The following is a 21,403-nucleotide window of genomic DNA, read 5'->3' as shown; positions in this document are numbered from 1 at the left end:
ATGAAGAGACCTGGTCTGAATAGAAATATTGGATTCTGGTCTCATTGCATATGCCAGTGATGGCCAAACTTGGCCCTCCAGCTGTTTTGGGACTACAACTCCCATCATTCCTAGCTGACAGGACCAGTGGTCAGGGATGATGGGAATTGTAGTCCCCAAACATCTGGAGGGCCGAGTTTGGCCATCACTGACATATGCTAAAGCTCTTTTTGGTCATCTGCATACTATCCCTTGCTTTTTACTGTCGGACTAATTGCAGTCATTAACAGTCACCAACAGGTTGACCATACCCATTGAGTCCTACTACCCTTCGGAGAAAAACCCCACCCCACCCTCCCACTATATATAAAGGTCTGGTGACTTCTCCTCCCACTGTATGTCAGGGTCTGGGGACTTCTGTTTCAGTGTATCTGAAGAAGTCTGCCTGCGCACAACAGCCAAGTGTTATTATTATTCAATATAAGGATTAAGAAGATGTCAATCATGGAGGTACAGGTCTGTAATCCTTTTTTACCGAAAGGTTCAGCCTTGCTGGCATCCTCTCAATATGGACAAGCAGAGGAAGGTTTCCTTTTGAGAACCATAAAATCACACATCTCCTACTACCCTGCTGAGAAATACCCCACCCCACCCTCCCACTATATATAAGGGTCTGGTGACTTCTGTTTCCGTGTACCTGAAGAAGAGCACCTGCACACAAAAGCTTAGACCCAGAACAAACTGAGTTGGTCTCTAAGGTGCCACTGGACCATTTATTTATTTATTTTATTTATTTTATTCGACTGCATCAGACCAACACAGCTACCTACCTGAATCTTATATTTTTCTGTTGGTTTACTCAGTCTTTTTCAATTACTAATATCTGTTCAAACTGAAGAGCTAATATACTTAACAAGGAAGTTCTTACAGGGCTGGAGGGAGATACTTAAATAATAATAATAATACAGTGGTACCTCAGGTTACATACGCTTCAGGTTACAGACTCCGCTAACCCAGAAATATTACCTCGGGTTAAGAACTTTGCTTCAGCATGAGAACAGAAATTGTGCAGCGGCGGCGCAGCGGCAGCAGGAGGCCCCATTAGCTAAAGTGGTGCTTCAGGTTAAGAACAGTTTCAGGTTAAGAACAGACCTCCAGAACGAATTAAGTTCTTAATAATACAGTGGTACCTTTGGTTGCGGACAGGGATCCATTCCGGAGCTCTGGTCAGATCCCAAAGTTTTTGCAACTGAAGGTGTCTGTTCTGCACAGGTGCACAGTGTGGTAGAGCACTTTTGTGCAGGCGCACACTGCGAAACCCAGGAAAATACTTCCACGTTTGCCACGTGCGTATCCCGAAGGATATGTAACCAGAGGTGCACGTAAGTAGAGCTACCACTGTAATAATGATAATCTCCTGCTTGGACTACTGCAACGCGATCTATGTGGGGCTACCTTTGAAGGTGACCCAGAAACTGCAATTAATCCAGAATCACACAGGACCTTCACTGCCTTCACTGGTTCTGAATTAAAAGAGAGGTAGAGTTGGGTATCGTCCGCGTATTGATGAACCCCCAGCCCAACCCTCCTGATGATCTCTCCCAGCGGCTTCATATAGATGTTAAAAAGCATGGGGGGAGAGGCACCCCACAAGTGAGAGCCCAGGGGTCCCCCCACACCACTTTCTGGACACAGCCCAGTAGTTCTTAAGGCTATTGAAATATACAATAATTTTCTAAGCTCTGTTGATCCTTATAATTTCCATGAGTAAAGATTTCTGAGCAAATTTCCTCGTATTTCACTGTTGTAAAAAAGTGCTGTAAGGGGTAGTAGACCTGGACCTATTTAAATGCAGCCTTAACCCCAGAGTCAGAACTTCCCATATTTTCTCAAGACTTAGGAGCTAAGGAGTTGCCTGCCCCAGAATATACTGTATTTTTCCATGTACAGTCATACCTCCAATTAAATGTGCTTCAGGTTGAGCGTTTTCGGGTTGAGCTCTGTGGCAACCCGGAATTAACAGAGCATGTTACTTCCGGGTTTCACCGCTCGCGCATGCGCAGACGCTCAAAATGACGTCATGCGTGGAAGCGGCAAATTGCGACGCGCAGACGTGGGTTGCGTTCACTTCAGGATGCGAACAGGGCTCCGGAATGGATCCCATTCGCATCCAGAGGTACCACTGTATAAGACTATATTTCCCCCCAAATTTCTTAAGTTTAAAATTGGGGGTTGTCTTGTACATGGAATGTTGCCATTATTTATTTCTTCATTTTGGGCTCCAAAAATAGGGGTCGTCTTATACACAGGAAAATACGGTGGCTGTACATGTTTCTGTGCAGTCCAGTTCTCTGATTGATCCCTTTTTCTCATCAGACAAAAATCTCATCCAAGTTCACCCAAAAGACAGTGGCCACCATCTCCTGTTTTGGTCTCCAAGCCAGCGCCAATCCAGCGTCCGTCCACCACCCCGAACATCATTAACGTTGCCAAAAAGCAAAGTGACCTAGCGTGTCTACCAAAGGAGAGGGTGGAGGATCCCGAGGGTCAGGATCCTGGCTCGGCGACCGTTCTGCACCCCTCCTTGGAGAGAAAACTGGCTGCAGCTGCTCCCAAGAGCAAAGAAGGTAAGAGAACCTGCGCAAAAGTTGATCTGCTCGCCTGTTGATCCACCCTTCTTCCCTTCCCGGGTCTCGCTCAAAGGTTTTCCTCACTGGAAGAATGGTTGCCAGAGCCTTTGGACAATGGTACATTTATCTGCTGTTACAGATGAGCTTTCAGGAATGCCCCATGACTAAATGTGGTCAAACGTGTATAACACCGTTGATTTTTGCATCTGTTGATATTTATTTTCTCAGCAATTCTAGTTGGTGAACAAAATCAGCGTAGTTTCTTAATAGTTTTCACATAAGTCCAGTCCAAGGCAGCTATGGGGTTGCGGCGTTCCTCTCACTTTCAGGCCGAGGGAGCCGGTGTCTGTCTGCAGACAGCTTTCTGGGTTGTGCGGCCAGCAGGACTAAACGGCGGCCAGCAGGACTAAACCCAGCAGGTTTCTGGCGCATGACAGAAACCAGAGTGCACGGAATGCCGTTTACCTTCCCGCCTCAGCAGTGCCTATTTATCTACTCACACTGGCACGCTTTCGAACTGCTAGGTTGGCAGGAGCTGGGGCAGAGCGAAGGGAGCTCAGCCCATCGCCGGGATTCGAACCACCAACCTTCTGATCGGCAAGCCCAAGAGGCTCAGGGGTTAGACCACAGCGCCACCCCTGTCTCTATAGGAAGCGTAGCAGGTGATGTATAATTGGCTTTTGTTTCATCAGAATGAGTAATTAAACACAAAGATGGTTTGACTTCTTACTGACTTGCCTCTGCATATCTTCTTGCCAGCAGCCAACAGTCTCAGGGCTTTAGACCATGGGTAGGCAAACTAAGGCCCCGGGGCCAGACCCAGCCCAATCGCCTTCTAAATCCGGCCCACAAGGCTCAATTTGAAAATCAATTAGCAAATATACAGGGTATATTAGTTAAGTCTTTCTTTCCCATGTCTGATGCCTTTGGAACTGTGCTAAGTTGGCACTTCTGAAGCTTGTGGTTCTACTAATACCAAGGGGGGAAAATGGATTTCTCAGGTGTTGTGACCTCTGACTGAGGAAGAGAGCGCTGTAAGTTCCCCTGAAAAGTTGGTTTCATTGTGTGCACAGTTGCTTAGGGGACAAAGAGTCACTTTTGGTCCCCCCGAGGGAAACTTAAAACAATGCGGAATGAATGCCTCAATTGTCTCCCCTCCTTGCCCCTGTGCATAAGGAGCACATCCTCTACCCCTCTGAGCAGGATGGACACACCCTCTGTCACCTCTCAAAAAAGAGACATTTCAGAGATGTCTTGGGCATTTGTCTCCCTGGAGGAGGACTTAGGGGCTACCTTAGCAGAAAAAGGAGTTTGACCCAGGCACTTGGTGGAGGCATCTCTCTCTACCAACAGCCACAGGTGAGTGGGTTTCTTGGCTGCTACATTTGATGTCAAATGCACATGATTTGGAAGCATGATTCTCCTGGAGGGCTTCCCTCCAGGTTAATGCTTTAGGCTGATTGTCGTACGACTAATCCCTCTTGCGCAAGTCTTAATCGTTCGTCTCTCCCCGCCCCTTAGCTATTTTGTAGAGCACGCTCAATGTTACATCAGGCACATCCAACAGGTAGATCACGGGGTGTTCCTGGCCGATCTCTGGTCTCCCCCCCCCCGTTGTTTTTTTTTTTAAAGCTCTGAAGGAATGGGTTTCTGTGCAGTCAGTTTAAAACTGACTCAACCCCCTCCCCCTTTTCTTGTTTCTCCAAGAGAGCACTCTAAAATGCATAAAACTTGAACTGTTGAGCAAATGCATAACAAGGACACAGCTGTATAAACAAACTCTCTCCTTTATCAGTCACGGCAAGGGATGACCCTGACTGTACCAGTAGAACAGAGAAGACACGTCTGTGCCTTATCTTACGTTCTGACCACAAAAGACGCACAGACCTAAGTCCGGGAAGAACGCCAGAGCGTGTTGTCGGAGATGATGACCTCTTCCTGCAAGATAAGAGTAGGAAGAAGAAGATCCTTTTATGGTCAGAAGTACAGGAAAGAATACCCTTTTATGGTTAAGAATACCAGAGCAAGAACATATGTGATGTCAACCTACGTACATAGGCTGACGTGGTTGGATTCCTGGGGAAGGAGGGAGAGGGTGCCTGGAGGATATATATACTGCATGTAATCTCTGATTTCTTTGGACTTGCATTGGACTCACCACGCAAGTGTGCCTTCTGCTATCCGGAGAGCAGAATAAACTCTTTCTTTGAACCAACCTCGGTGTCATTTGACTTCCTTCTTCCTGTCCCGGAGCAACGCAGACCCAATCGGTGAACTCCAATAAGGCTACAGCTCCACTACTGCTTCCTAAAAAAAAGCTCAATCGCTCTGGCCTCTGGCTTCCTAAGAAAAGCTGAACAACCTTGCCTTCCTAAAAAGCTCAACAATTTTGCCTTTCCCAAGAAAGCTCAGCTACTTTTGCTTCCTTGCAAAAAAGTGGGCCATCCGATTAAGTTCCACTGTCGGACTGGGGATTCAGGACCCTCTACTGTGTTTTATATAATCAGCTTTTGATTATGTTCTGTGCATATCACAATGCTCATTCAGTTCCATTCATTCATATATTCCATTTCATTTATTCATATATTCTGTTTCATTAATTCATATATTCTGTTTCATCCATTCATGTTTCATTCATTCATATATTCCGTTCCATTTATTCATTTGCTTCTGGAAAAAAACCTCCACAACTTTGGCCCACCCAACGACAACCGATCGATCCCTGCCAGTTTTCATACACTGTGAGTAGATCTCAGTCTACTGAGAGTTGGATGTCCCTCTTAGTCTAGTGCAAGTCTCAATGGTTCGTCTTCCCCTCCTCCTTGCTATTACATAGAGCACGCTAAATGTTACGTGTCCGCTTGCTCCGTTTGAGAATATTTCACTGTAGCCTTTTCCGTTTCGATCGGGGTCTGCGTTGCTCCCAGGGGGAGGGAGGAAAGAGCCAAAACGACACCGGGGTTGGTAAAGAGAATGAGGTTTTTATTCTCTGCTTTCCGGAATAGCAGAAAAGCCACTGCATGGTCAGCCACAGCAAGCACAAAAGAAACAGGAATTTCATTCAGTATATATCCCCTCCAGACACCTCCCTCCCCCTTCCCAGGAATCCAAACCTCATGAGCTCATACTCGTAAGTTGACATCCTTGAGCATCCTTGAGCAGGAACAGGAACAGTTCCTGTGTGCTAATCTTGGGTCAAGGAGAAGGTTACTGTGGGGTGCCCCTGGCGCCATCTCCGGGGGTGCAGGCTGATTGACAAGCCTGTCAGGCAAGGCTTGTGGTCAGGATGTTTACAGCCTATAAGATAAGACCTGGATCTTCCATTCCCCTTTCACCCGGAATTAACAAGGCCATACATCATTAAGCCTCCATGGATTGATAAGGGAGACGGCTATGTTTGTACAGCCTGGTTCCTGTTATCCGGTTAATGCACTTCAGCTAATAGACTCTTGAGGAAAGAATTTCTCAAGAATTTGGGGGCTTATTGGGCCTGGGGCCTGTTTTAGGTAATTCTGTGTTCAGGCTTGGGTAGCCTGTCCCTTCATCACGTTTTGAGCAAATACACCCCTGGCTTCAGACACGCATGTTTTCCTTGCAGAGCCGCCGGCCTCCTACACCTTCCTACCTGAGTTGCCACCCTCCATCTTCGGCCCCTCGTCTCTGTGGGATGTGAAACACAAGCGCAGTCAAGTACAACATTCCTAGAGTGAACATGTTTAGACATGGGGAGGGATGTTTGTCCAGCCAGCAGGTAAACTTCCTGTTTCCCTCTGGGCTGGGACAGACTTCCTCTACATGTGACTAGAGGTGGGTGTGGCCTTACCTGTGCAGGTACAGACAAAAGCACAGGGCAGGGCAGCCATCTCTCTCTCTTTCACCACATGCATCGAAGAAGCAACATCTACTGAGTGAAAGATGCACTCTTGGCTCCCAGCCAAGAGAGGACAAAGGGACTGTCTTCTTATAAGATAGATTCCAAGTGTATGTTACTTCATTAAGCTTAAGTCTGCCTTCAGGGATCTGATTGTGAACAGAATGTGAGTAAACTCTTTTTATACTTTTGTAAAAGACTGTGTCGTCTCTTCTATTTTATGAGGGAATAAGGGGAAATTACCAGAATAGTTATTCTAGAGGCTTTCGCGAGCCTGAGCAAACGCTGCCGTTGCAAACTTAAAATAAAGGGGAATGTTTTACTCTGCTGAAATTGGGGAATTTGTTAACACAAGTTGGATAAGGATATAATCAGACAAAATATCCTCTCCTGCATCCCTGAACATTCCCACAGTCTCCTGCCGCCTCACCTTTCTGCCCTCAGAATTTCCAGCCCGCCTCCTCTGTTGCAAGGAAGATCCTTTTCAGATACGATCCGATGTCCTGGATCCGTGCTCCCTCTCACTCCTTGGGCGACTCTTCTACTACCCCTTTCCACGCCAATTTAACGGATGGCGCCTGTTCCCCAAGCATGCTCCCTCTGCCTCAGGACCTCGGGGAAGACCAGGGAGCTAAGGGTGGTTTCCTGCGCAACTTTGCTCTGGAGACTTCATGGCAGGGAGATGGGGCGGCTGTCAGCCCTCTCTAGTTCTTTAATTTCCCATCCCCTCAGAGGATCGACCCGGGCTACATTTATACCTCCCGTTCCACTATCAGTAGGAGGTTGCCAAATAACCAGCCGGTGACTATGGCAACGGACACCTTCCAAACCATGTGGTGCAGCGTTGACAACATCAGCCAGGAGCTCCAGGTGCTGAACACCCACCTAACCGATCTCTCGCACTACTTTAGCACACTGCCTCATCCTAGCCACGCTTCTCAGAATGGCCCTGAATATTATGGCTGAAGAGACCGACATTGCCCAACCTTTCTAGATCAGGTCTTGTGTGCTTGGACCCATGTCAGACCTTGACTGGGAGGCACGAAAGCACATTTCTTGTCAGGGAACAGCTCTTCCCCCTTATGCACCCATAGCTGTGAACAGCCAGGGAAGAGACCGTGGCGGCCTTGTGCATTCATAATCCCTAGGTACTAGGCTGCGATCGTGTGACTTGGGGGAATGCTTGGAACCACCAGATTAATATGTCTACTTTACTCAATTTGATACTTCTATTGCCATACCACTTTGAATCAAAAAGCAATGCTGGAAGTTGTCTCCAATGGTGAACGTGTGCAACCTTTGGCAGTAAAAAGTGTCTCTTCAAATGCACAGAGCAGTCTTCTTTTATTTTAGCCATGTCTCAGCAAGTACCATGCATATTAAAACACTGGCGGTCCTTCCAAACAGTATCTTGAGAATTTAGAACAGTAGCCCTGTCCATGATAATAGTCCAACCATATTTTTCTGTGTATAAGAGAAGGGTTTTTTACCAAAAAAATAGGTTTAAAATTGAGGGCTCGTCTTATATACAGGTAGTGCTGAGGGGTGTTTTCTTAATTTGGAATACCCCAAAATAGGGGGCATCTTATACATGGGGGCGTCTTATAGACGGGAAAATACTCTGTATTACATGTTCTATAGGATAAGGGTCGGTGGGTTGATCTGCGTGGGTTCTGCATTATTCAGACTTGAGAGCAAGAAACTTTTGAGCCCAGGAGCAACTAAGAGTTCTACAAGTCTCTCAGTTGCTTTGCCGTCTTAAATTCATAAAGAATGGTGAAAGTTAAACTAGGGCATAGGAATTCGTTCAGCCCCCCCCCCACAAGGTCTGAGGGACAGTGGACTGGCCCCCTGCTGAAAAAGTTTGCTGACCCTTGCCTAAAAGGCAAAGATGCATGTAGACTGCTATAGGTGAAGAGAGACTTTCCTCTTCCTTCTGCCAGTTTATGAAGAGTTCCGACTTACACTTTCACAGGCTTTTTCCTCATACAAACCTTTGCCTCTTCAGTTGGGAGCCTCCAGGCACCATACATTTCTGTCTATAAGACGCCCCCTTGTATTAGACCCCCCCTCTATTTTGGGGACTCAGTTTTAAGAAAATGAGGGGAGATGGCCCAAAGTTGTTGAGCTTCTCCCCCCATGCAGCTATGGGCAGGAAACTCCCTATCTAGGGAGTGTGTCCCACGCAGCAGCATTGGGGGAAGTTACGCTCCTGTCAATTGACGGGTGGGTGTGCCGCTTCCCCCCTCCCCCATGCCACTATCCATGTATTGGACAACCCCCATTTTTGGACACAGTTTTTGAATCAAAAAACCTTGTCTAACACACGGAAAAATACGGTGATACGAAAGAGAGACTGAGTGGTATTTCCCCTCCTTCCAAAAAGTTGTCTTCCTAAAAGCTGGCATTGCAACATGGTTCACAGGCCTCCCGGATCCTGTTCGTTGATGCCAGCACTTCAGCATGCCTTTGCTTCTTGTGCTTGGCTTTGTGTTTGCTTTTTAAATGACCATCTTTCCTTTCCAAGCGATCGGCTCAGGTGATCTTGCTCTGCTTCAGGGAAAGGTGTGTGTGGTTTTTTCATGGTCATCCGTATGTTGTTGGACTCCATCCACAATACACAAAGCACAACAGGCTGTATGATAATCACTCTGAAAATTTTACTGGTTATTTCCTATCGCAAAGGTCTAGTCCACTATGTGCAACCTAAACAGCTCATATGAACGGTGTATATAACCTAGGGGCTAATTCCAATATTAATACATTTTTTCTTTTCATGTCTTTTCGTACTGCTTCTTCTCGTAAGTTCCTGTATAACACAATCCTTAGGTAAGAATAGAAAAGTCCCCAAGGTATTGAAAACAACACAGCTGATGTGGACTGGGGCATAAGCTGGTTGGTGCAGGCTGCTAACTTGGGCAGAACAAGGTTTCTGGATCTCTCCCTGAAGGGCTTCCTCCCTTCCTCGGCTGATACTAGATGTCACAGAGCCAGCTGCTACGGCTCCTGAGTTGCATGAGGAGGAGCGAGAGGGGCTGCAGAAGAGGAAGCACTGGAAGGTGTGGGAGAGCAAGGGGAGGTGGAGGCTAGGCTGCCTGATGTTAGGGAGCCCCAGCACCACTCCAGTTCTAGCACAAAGGAAGAGGGCACACCACTTTTAGCCGCTCAGCACAGGAGGGGGTTAAAGCGTAGGGAACGACACAGACGTATGAGATTACCCAGATTGCTTTGCTGGAGGTGGAGCCGAAAGCCCGTACTCCCAGGATCTGCTGCCGATGACTCGGACACGTGAAAAGATGCTCTGTACTTTGTAAATAATTGTACAATAAAGACTGTAAATACCACTGCCGTCAAGCCGAGGGATTTATTGCGAAGGGCAAACCTCCCGCCTTTACACTAGATTGTCAATGTGTATAACAGGTACATAAGTAATTGTACATGAATAATTGAGATACCTTGGGGGCATACTGGACTAGCCCTTTGCGATAGGAAATAACCAGTAAAATTTTCAGTTATTTTGCTTTTTTTATTATTGATTTGACATTTTCAAAACAAATTTCCAATATCAATACTAAACATTCGTTTTTTTTCAATCCCCCCCCCCCCCCGGTTGACTTCCCTCAGCTTCCATTTCTGGTTTATTACGTCAAATGAAACATTCTGCTGTTTGTATATAATACTATGTGATCACATTGTTATATTTCTTGTTTGGTGTAAGTAAAGTTGTAAATGTTTATTTAAATCAGGCTTCCTCATCCTTGGCCCTCCAGATGTTTTGAGACTACAATTCCCATCATCCCTGACCACTGGTCCTAGCTAGGGATGATGGGAGTTGTAGTCCCAAGGCAGCTGCAGGGGGAAGTTTGGCCATGCCTGATCTAGAGCTGTGCTGGCCTGTGCCTGTGCCTGTGCCTGGCCTATGCCTAGTTCAGGCATGGCCCAACTTGGCCCTCCAGCTGTTTAGGGACTACAGTTCCCATCATCCCAGACCACTGGTCCTGTTAGCTAGGAATGATGGGCATTGTAGTACTAAAACAGCTGGAGGGCCAAGTTGGGCCATGCCTGATCTAGGCATAGGCCAGGCACAGGCAAACTCGGCCCTCCAGATGTTTTGAGACTACAATTCCCATCATCCCTGACCACTGGTCCTGCTAGCTAGGGATCATGGGAGTTGTAGGCCAAAAACACCTGGAGGGCCGAGGTTGAGGAAGCCTGATTAAAATCCTGCCAACGAGTCCCTTTTCAATTATCATCCCCCTGCTACGATCTGTGTATTGTGGCAACGGTATTTGCATAGCAAGGTATTGAACTCGTTTTGACTTGGTTGGACTCCAGCCAGCGTGAGCAGGGCCGTTTTTACTCGGGGGTGCCAGATCCGGCTAATTCTGGGGGGCGCTGGGCTCCTGACGCAGACTGCGCCCTGGCAGCTGTGTGGCTGGACTCTGGCGTCGCTCCAAATTGGCGTTGGCCGGATCTGGCGGAGAAGGTGGTCATACAGGGCCACTCCCTCCCCCGACAGCAATTTGCCTTGCTCCACTTTAGCACAGCCAAGCAGGTACCAGGGCGCTGGCACCACTGTCCCATGTGCACCGGACGCGCCGGAGAAGGCCCTGTGCCTCCGCTAGCATTACCCACCTTGACCCACTACTCCAAATGGGCAGCCAGAGAGGGAGGAAAAATTCCAGGAGCCCCGCCACATAGCTCCGGGCTGCGGAGCCTGGCGCGCATGTGGCTTTTCCATGGTTCCATCCTGCCTGGCGGTCTGCAGCCAGGGCGTGCGGCCGTGGAGGCCACCTGGCACGCTTGGCTTTGCCTGGGCAGGAACGCGGGAAGGAGTTGGTCCTGAGATCAGTCGTGTTGAAATTGGGGGGCGCCAGGCGGGTGTTTGCACCCCAGCGGCGCATATTCAAAAGCATGAGCATGACCAATGGGATGGGAGGGCCACAGGTTCCTCGTCTTCATTCTGTTTTGTGGCTTGGCCCTGTCATTGATGTCCGTGCCACGCAGGGCTTTTTTTCCCCAGCTGGAACTTGCCAGAACTCAATCCCAGGTGGGTTCTGGCACCTTTCCATTGCCATTCTTAGAAGAGAATGAGGGAAGGGTTCGTGGCACCTCTTTTTCTAGAAAATGGCACTGGTGCTGAAATCATGGTCTGTTTTTACATAGGTACATTACAGGGTGGGTGAAAATCAGTGATTTTTATTTTTTAAAAACAAACAAACCCGGATTTTAAAAAAATTAAATCGGATTTTTTTTTATTTAAATCAGATTTTTTTAAAAAAATTCAGATTTTTAAAATAAAACACTTTTGGAGGAAAAATCTTTCTAAATGTAGTTTTCTATTTAAGTAACATTATAGTCTTGTTACAGTAAAATCTGGGCACGAGGTTGCTCTGCCACCCAGCTCGTCGGACTAAGTCCGCGGGTCCCTGCGGAGGAAAAATGATCTCAGCCGGAGACTGGAGCAAGCTGCAGAGGATCCCAGTTTATTGCGCAACAAGGTTCAAGGCGAGATTGAACAGCGGGAAAGGGGTGACATGAACTTTTAAAACTTCCCTCCATGTCCCACGATACAGTGCAAAATACATCATAGTGACATCACGAATACATTAAGGAGAGGTTGGGTTACATAGATCACGTCATGAATACATTAAGAAGAGGTTGGGTTACACAGGATTAACATATGGAGGGAGGGGGGAATATGCAGAGCCGGAGATATGCGTAGATAAGTACATCCTGAGTACCGGTGATGAGAAGACAATGGTCCATGTATGCATAGTCTGCCACCTGGCATTGCCCGGAGGAAAGGCTTGGCAGAGTGATTTGACCGGATTAGGGTCTTCCTGAGTACGTGACCCCTCGCTCGGGGGATTATGGAGGCAGGGAAGGTGTCATGGAGTCCTGAAGAGACTGAGCTGATTGAGACCAAGAGCAAGGAAATCGGAGTTATGGTTGATTTTATACGAATTTCTGAAGATTTTAGTCCTTTTCTAGTCCATTTTATATTGGTAATTGAAGTCAGAAACAAAATAGATACATTGTAACAGGATTTGACACTTTTATGAGTTCACGGGTTTCGGTTCCATTGTTCTCCCAGCGGGGAGCCGTCAGCAGCTTGTCAAGAGGTTAAATGAGGCGTGCAGGGCTCACTGAGCTAGCTCTGCAAGGACGAATGCATGCTTCTGATTGGATAGAACGCAGCCATTGAATGCAATGGGGATTTTAGTTCTGTACGGTCTACCAAGGATCCAGATAGGGCGAGGGAAGACATAGGAATTTTGGGCTTATTTCGCCCGGAATAGCGGATCGGGATAGGAAAGGACACTTTATTTATGGGGTTTGGGGTAGAGTGTGGTGCTTAGGTAACAGTGTGGGGCAAAAAGGGTCCTCGTGGGGTTGGGCTCCCTTGATCATTGTCTCGGACCCTCCGGTGTCCGGCAGGAGGGTGGAGGAAGACATGCCCCCCCCCCTTCCGTATCAGTCTAGAGGCTGTTCTTCAGGAAATAAGGATTTGTTTTCAGTTTTTCATGTGTGCTAAAACTCAGTCTTTTTTAAAAAAATATTTTTAACTACATCAGTTAACCAACATGGATACATATGCTATCATGATATTGTTTTAGTTAAATAAATTGTTACGAAGGAAATGTTTATCTCCTTCCATTCAAGTACAGCAGAAAAGTTATCCAAATAGAAACAGTTAACTTATTAAACCTCACCATCATTTCGACATTATCTGTCAATGTATTTCTAAGAGTAGAGCCAAATCAGTCATTTTTTATATAACAGTGAAAACTACTCTGGAAATTTATGATTCCAAAAATGAAACCTTCCTCTGGTTGTCAATATGAAGATGATGCCAGCAAGGTTGAACCTTTCTGCAAAAATCATTGAAATCAAGTCTTACTGACTAGTGATTTAAATTGATTTGACTTAAATCCTATCCATCCTGGTACATTAGGTACATTAGATCACGATCTACTGGTAGAATAAAAAAAAAAAAGCTCAACAATTACTGCCTCCTAAAAAAAGCTCAACCATTCTGGCTTCCACAAAAAGCTGAACAACTTAGCCTTTCCAAAAAGAGCTCAACAACTTTGGTTTCCTAAGAAAAGCTGAACAATTTTGCCTTTCCCAGAAAAGCTCAGCCACTTTTGCTTCCTAGCAAAAAAAGTAGGCTATCCAATTAAGTTCCACTGTCGGACTGTGGATTCAGGACCCTCCAATGTGTTTTATATAATCGACTTTTGATTATGTTCTGTACATATCGCAATGCTCATTCTGTGCCATTCATTCATGTATTCCGTTTCATTCATTCATGTACAGTGCTACCTCTAGATACGAACAGGATCCGTTCCGGAGCCCCGTTCGCATCTAGAGGTAAACGTAACTAGTGACGGCACGTCTGCGCGCGTCGCTTTTCGCTGCTTCTGTGCATGCGTGTGACATCATTTTGAGCGTCTGCGCATGTGCAAGCGGCGAAACCCGGAAGTAACGCGCTCCGTTACTTCCGGGTTGCCGAGGAGCGCAACTCGAATGCGCTCAACTCAAAGTGTATTTAACTCGAGGTATGACTGTATTCCGTTTCATTCATTCACGTATTCAGTTTTGTTCATTCATACATTCCATCTCATTCTTTCATACATTCCATTTCTTTCATTCACTCACTCATTCTGTTTCATTCATCCATTTGCTTCCTAAAAGAAAGCTGCACAACTTTGGCTTCCCCAAAAAAGCTCCACCACTTTGATCCACCCAACGACAATGGGTAGATCATGGCCAGCTTTTTTTATACTGGGAGTAGACCACAGTCTCTTGGGAGTTGGACGTGCCTGTAAGGTCCTGGGTTCAATTCCCAGTCGCATCTCTAGGGGGTGCTGGGAGGCAGCCCTGATTGAAGAGCCGCTGCCAGTCAGTGTGTAGACACTGCTGAGCTAGATAGGCCCAATGGTCTGACTTGGAAGAAGGCAGTTTCCTAGGTCCCTATATGAGCTTGCCTTATACTGAGTTAGACCACTGGTCATTTTGGCCAGCATGGTTTGACTGATGGCGGTACGCCAAGGTCTCAGCAGGAAGCACCCGCTCACTACCCAATGTGATAAAAATCAATGAATTTTTTTAAAAAAATCTTTTTTTTTTAATTGAAATCAGAATTTTTTTATTTAAAATGCTTTGGGAGGAAAAATCTTTCCAAAGCTTTTAAATAATAATAATAATAATTGGGTTTATAAACAGGAATGATGTTCTACAAATAAGTCGACCCAGTTTTCTCCTGTCAGTTGTCTATCACAAAAATAGCATAGATTCAGGTAGGTAGCCGTGTTGGTCTGATGCAGTCGAAATATATAAAAAAATATAAAAAATGTCCAGTAGCACCTTAGAGACCAACTAAGTTTGTAATAATAATAATAATAATAATAATAATAATAATAATAATAATAATAATAATAATTTATTATTTGTACCCCGCCCATCTGGCCGGGTTTCCCCAGCCACTCTGGGCGGCTTCCATAGAAACCAAAAATACACTAAAATATCACGCATTAAAAACTTCCCTGAACAGTGCTGCCTTAAGATGCCTTCTGAATGTCAGGTAGTTGTTTATCGCTTTGACATCTGATGGGAGGGCGTTCCACAGGGCGGGCGCCACTACCGAGAAGGCCCTCTGCCTGGTTCCCTGTAGCTTTAATTCTCGCAATGAGGGAACCGCCAGAAGGCCCTCGGCGCTAGATCTCAGTGTCCGGGCAGAACAATGGGGGTGGAGACGCTCCTTCAGGTATACTGGGACGAGGCTGTTTAGGGCTTTAAAGGTCAACACCAGCACTTTGAATTGTGCTTGGAAACGTACTGGGAGCCAATATAGGTCTTTCAAGACCGGTGTTATGTGGTCTCGACGGCCGCCCCCAGTCACCAGTCTAGCTGCCGCATTCTGGATTAGTTGTAGTTTCCGAGTCACCTTCAAAGGTAGCCCCACGTAGAGAGCATTGCAGTAGTCCAAGCGGGAGATAACCAGAGCATGCACCGCTCTGGCGAGACAGTCCGCGGGCAGGTAGGGTCTCAGCCTGCGTACCAGGTGGAGTTGGTAGACAGCTGCCCTGGATACAGAATTGACCTGCGCCTCCATGGAAGCTAGTGACTTCCTAAAAATCACTGCAACCCCCCCTCCCCGCCCACATGACCTGGGTTGCTGTGCGTAAGAGAAACCTGGTGGGCAAGCAGCGGCAAGGACAGGCCCATCTGCTTCCTCCAACCAGGTCTCTGTCACACATGCCAGGTCAAATCCTCCATCCACAATCAGGTCGTGGATGGCAGTGGTTTTATTCATCATTGACCTGGCATTACACAGCAACACCTTCAGGTCATGTGGGTTTCCCCTGTTGATTCTAGTATCCATCCGGTCAAGGCCAGACCCGGAGGCAGGGATAGTCTTCAAACAACGACTAAGCCTGCCTCCTCGGTAATGACATGGTCTGGTCTTAGCGTAACTCCTCCTCCTGCCCATGACCACATGGATGTCCCAGTGCTCCCCCCCCCCCCCCGTGGAACTTGTCCCAGCCATCGTATTGGCTGGGGCCCCACTCCCAGGCAGCCCTGATCCCACCCCTTAAAAACGAAACACAAACTATACAGAACCAATAAAACAACAAAAAACAAAAACAGAACAATTATACTAAAATTAATCCCCAACCAAATATCCATAACAACAAAGGAAAAAAGGAAATAAAAGAAATAAAAATTTAAATTGCCACCGACTGCTTGAGGACATTTTAAAACACATTAACCACTTGGAACAGGGAAGCAATGGCAGAACACTTCCCACACTTCCCCAAAAGTTTGTTCCAAATAAGGGCCTGGGCCACGCCCCCTGGGCCAGTTGGAAAAGGCCCTGGAAGGGAGCAGGCCCTGCAGTCCTCCCCACAGCCCATGGTCCAAGGCCTCACCGCAGCAGGAGTCCCTTTATAGCTGGGAGAGAGGGCCTGGGCCACGCCCCCTGGGCCACTTGGAAAAGGCCCTGGAAGGGAGCAGAAATGTTGATAATTTTCTGTTTAAGTGACATTATAGTCCAAAGGCTATTCATGTGTGCTAAAACTCAGTCTTAAGTTTTTTCTTTTAAAGAAAATCGTTTAACCACATCAGTTAACCAACATGGATACATATAAATAATAAAAATAAAAATAAATTTTTATTTATATCCCGCCCTCCCCAGCCGAAGCCGGGCTCAGGGCGGCTAACAACAATAAAATAATACAACATTCTAAAATCATTTCATTATAAAATTAATTCAAATCAAATTGATAGCAACCATTGGGCTAGAGATTGCCAAAGGAGGGAGTCAGGCTGTGCCCTGGCCAAAGGCCTGGTGGAACAGCTCTGTCTTGCAGGCCCTGCGAAAAGATGTCAAGTCCCGCAGGGCCCTTGTCTCTTGTGACAGAGCATTCCACCAGATCGGAGCCACAGCCGAAAAAGTCCTGGCTCTGGCTGAGGCCAGCCTAACCTCTCTGTGGCCTGGGACCGCCAAGATGTTTTTGTTTGAAGACCGTACGTTCCTCTGTGGGACATACCAGGAGAGGCGGTCCCGTAGGTACGAGGGTCCTAGGCTGTATAGGGCTTTAAAGGTTAAAACCAGCACCTTAAACCTGATCCTGTACTCCACTGGGAGCCAGTGCAGCTGGTATAGCACTGGGTGAATGTGATCTCGCAGCGAGGACCCCGTAAGGAGTCTCGCCGCGGCATTCTGCACCCGCTGGAGTTTCTGGGTCAGTCTGAAGGGCAGCCCCACGTAGAGCGAGTTACAATAATCCAGTATGGAGGGATCACAGTGGCTAGGTCAGGGCGAGAGAGGTAAGGAGCCAACTGCTTAGCTTGGCGGAGATGAAAAAATGCCGCCTTTGTTATAGTTGCAATCTGCGCCTCCATGGAAAGGGAGTTGTTGAAGATTACACCCAAGCACTTAACGGACAGTGCTGGCACTAATTGCGCCCCCGCAAGAGATGGGTCCCTTCCCAGCCAAAGGACCTCTGTTTTCGAAGGATTTAGCTTCAACCGGCTCCCATGTAACCATCCAGCCACAGCTTCCAAACATCTGATCAGTGTGTCTGGGGCCGAGTCAGGATGGCCATCCATCAACAGATAGAGTTGAATGTCATCAGCATACTGATGGCAGCCCAACCCAAAACTCCGGACAAGCTGGGCAAGGGGACGCATAAAGATGTTGAAAAGCATCAGGGAGAGTATCGCACCCTGAGGCACTCCACACACAATGACAGTTCCCCTCCAAGCACCACCCTCTGTCCCCCACCAGAGAGAAACGAGCGCAGCCATTGAAGGACTGTGCCCTGGATCCCCACGTCGGCAAGGCGGTGGTCCAGGAGTTCGTGATCGACCATGTCGAAGGCTGCTGACAGGTCTAGAAGAATCAGCAGCCCCGACCCGCCTCGATCCAGCTGCCTGCGGAGATCATCTGTTAGGGCGACCAGAGCCGTCTAGGTCCCATGACCAGCGCGGAAGCCGGATTGGAATGGATCCAGAGCTGATGTTTCATCCAGAAACCCACCAAGCTGTTCAGCAACCGCTCTCTCAATCACCTTACCCAGGAACGGAAGATTCGAAACCAGGCGGTAATTGGATAGATCTAAAGGATCTAATGATGTTTTCTTTAAGAGCGGGTGCACCACTGCCTCCTTCAGTTCCCCTGGGAATGTCCTGGTGCCAAGGGACAAATTGATGATATTCCCCCAGGGGGGCCCGCACCTCGTCTGGACACGCTCTAATCAGCCAGGACGGGCACGCGTCAAGAGGACAGATGGTGGGCTTTCCAGCTCAGAGGAGTCTGTCCACATCGGCTGGGAATATCCGGTCAAAGTGGTCCAATATTGGATCTGAGGACAGTCAAGGGGCCTCCAGTTCCCTTATTGTATCCAAATTGGCAGGGAGGTCACTGTAACGGTGGAGCAACAGGACCTTCTCTGCAAAAAAGCTCGCAAATGCCTCACAGCTGTGTATCAAATTATTATTTAAATTTGGCTGTCCCTCCAGGGATGTTAAAGACCTAATTATACTAAATAATTGCGCCGGGCGAGAGCTAGCGGATGCAATGGAGGCCGAGAAGTAAGACTTCTTAGCGACCTTCACTGCCATCTCGTAGGTTTTCATAAAAACCCTGTAAGATGTTCTTGAGGCTCCGTTGCGGGCACCCTGCCATACTCGCTCTAGCCGTCTGAGGTTCCGCTTCATTTTCCGGAGCTCCTCAGTAAACCAGGGAGCCCGGTTTCTGCAGGGTTGCAGAGGGCGCTTAGGTGCGCTCTCATCAATGGCTGCCAGGAGCTGGGTATTCCAGCCCTCAACAAGCTCAGTCAATGAGTCGCCAGGGGGAGCAAGGTCCCACAAGGCTTGACGGAATCTATCAGGGTCCATCAGCCTCTGCAGGCGAGCCCAAATCGGCTTGCCACCTAAGCAGGGTGGGGTGGAAAGTCAATCCTGGCTTTCAGAGCGTAGTGATCAGACCATGGCACCTTCATCGAAGGAGACATGATCACATCTATACCTACGCCAAAGATCAAATCCAGCGTGTGGCCTGGTTGATGTGTGGTGCCCGAAACAAACTGGGAGAGCCCTAGTGTCGCCATGGAAGACACCAGGTCCAGAGCCTGTGAGGAGGGAGTGGCATCAGCATGAATGTTGAAGTCCCCCAATACCAATAGGTTAGGAAACTCCAAGGCCCAACCGGCCACTGCCTCCAGTAGGCCTGACAGGGTGGCTGCTGGTGCGCTACGTGGCCGGTACACCAGCCAGACAGCCAAGCTCTCCTCACACTAGGCCAACACATTCAATGCTGGGGATCAATTGTGATGATTTTGTTGCCTATAGACCTGGCATTGCACAGCACCAGTGACGGAGGTGAGTAATCCTTGCTCACCCTACCCTCGTCCCTCGGGATGGGGCGCAGATTGGAAGGGGTACGAGCATATCCGTATCTCGATCCCCTTCGCCTATGACATCTGCCTCCACCACCATACCTCCCTCGCCCCTCCACGGTAGCAATCCCAAGCCTCATACTAGCCTCTATTGATGGCAATTGATGTTATTCTTTCCCAGCCTAGTTGTTCTGCTTATAGTATCAACAACTCGATAACTCTAATTAGTCGAGTAGAACAAGCCAGCTAAACATCAGCTACCTCTCTGATTATATGAAACTATTATATTCTTTGTCAGCCTACTATTATAATATTAGACAAACCAATTAATTAAATTAAAAAATAAACCCCAAAACATTCCACAGCTAAACAGAACTGCCATATAACGTACATAAAGGAAGAAAAAACACCTAAATAACAGACGAACAACAATCAAGCATCTAACAGTAAGCAAGCAAAAACTTAAATATTATCATGAAACAATGGACAAATATTATCATGAAACAAAGGACTAAAACAAATGGCAAAGGAAGAGGGGAGGGGGAAAAGGGGGGGAAATGGTCCTTGTAGCAGACGAAGTTCTTGTAGCAACACAAAGTTCTTGTAGCATCATGTGTCAGCTCGAGTCTGCTCGAATGATCTCTGAATCTGCCAACCTGAACAACCAGGCGACATCGGGGCATGGGCAGAGGAAGGCGGGGCAGGCTCAGTAAATGCCTGTTCGATGTCAATGCCATGTCCGATGGTCTCAGGGGGCCCTCCTCTTGCTGTTGCACTAGCATTTATAGTGGCAGAGAAGGTGTTCCTCTTGGCATCAGGAGTCCTCTTGTTTCCCCGCAGCTGGTGTTCTCAGGGCCACAGGATGATACCTCTCCTCTGCTACAACCAGCTGCCAGCCCTGTGGCTTAAGAGTCTCTGGCGTCTTGAGGGTGGAGCCCCCCTCTCTGGCTTCGCTGGGTGCCTTTCAATTGAGTCATCTGCAGAGTAATATATCTTGACCCAGGCTCCATGCCGAGTACTCAACCAGTCTGTCTCAGTCCAGGAGCACCGCTGGCATGCAAGACAGCCAGACCCACAGCTGGGAGGACAGAGCAGGCACACAGCACAGTTGCACCCACAAGCCAAGAGGGCAGAGGCAAGCCCAAACGGAACACTCCTGCAACACAGTTTCACCTCCCTTAGTTAATTTAAAACGCCGAGTCAAAGCCTGAGTCAGAGTCAGTTCGGAAAAAGTTCAGAAGATTAATTAAATTGTTTAGAGTTATGAGTCCTTGAAATAGGCTGGGCAGCGGCTGTTAAGCTGTTCGACTTTGTTAGATCTAATTTACAGCGCCAACTTCACGAGTTGTCTGATGTAAAACCCCAGGTTGCCAAACTTTTGATAAGAAGAGGGTTAAAAGATTAAAAAGTTAAAAAGTTTAAAAAGTTAAAAGGAGTAGGAGCCCCCAACATCTAATTGAGGAGCTCTAACAGGTGCGTCTTACCCCAGCGCCATCTTGATTAAACTTGTTATATGCTATCATGTTATTGTTTTAGTGAAATTAATTGTTTAAATTGTTATGAAGGAAATGATTATTTTTATCCTTCCAATCTAGTACAGCAGAAAAGTTGTCCAAATAGAAGCAGTTAACTTATTAAACCACACAATAATTTTATAATTATCTTTCAATGTATTTCTAATTGTTTAACCACATCAGTTAACAAACATGGATCCATATGTTACCATGTTATTGTTTTAGTGAAATAAATGGTTTAAATTGTTACAAAGGAAATTGTCAGGCAACTGCCATCAGCTCAGAGGCGAGAGGTGGAAGGGCAGTTGGGTTACAGGGAGCCTCCAAAGATCATGAGAAGCAGCACTTCCTCCGCAGAGGATGGAAGCCATGCCTCCAGTGGGGAAGGGATGCAGGGCTCGGAGGATGCAAGGGAGAGCCAGAGCACTGAGCCTGAAATAAGCGGGGGAGGGGGGGAGGCAGGTCCCCCTCTGCCCACGCCCTCTCTGAGCAGTCAGT

General features: G+C 47.4%; 1 protein-coding gene across 1 annotated transcript in view; it reads left to right on the top strand.

Annotated features, from left to right (window-relative positions):
• LOC310668765 (ensconsin-like) overlaps positions 1 to 21,403 on the top strand; it is a gene marked incomplete at its 5' end in the record, with an annotated part of 148,939 nt that overhangs the window by 125,323 nt on the left and 2,213 nt on the right. Inside the window, 1 exon segment of the mRNA XM_083422097.1 lies at positions 2,289 to 2,606. Coding sequence (XP_083278223.1) covers positions 2,289 to 2,489 — 201 coding nt within the window. The 3' untranslated portion in view covers positions 2,490 to 2,606.

Source organism: Podarcis tiliguerta, assembly GCF_965153285.1.
Source record: "Podarcis tiliguerta genome assembly, chromosome: W".
NCBI classification, from domain to species: Eukaryota; Metazoa; Chordata; class Lepidosauria; order Squamata; family Lacertidae; genus Podarcis; species Podarcis tiliguerta.
The sequence above is the reverse complement of the archived record's forward strand: the minus strand, read 5'-3'. Positions and strand labels throughout refer to the sequence as shown.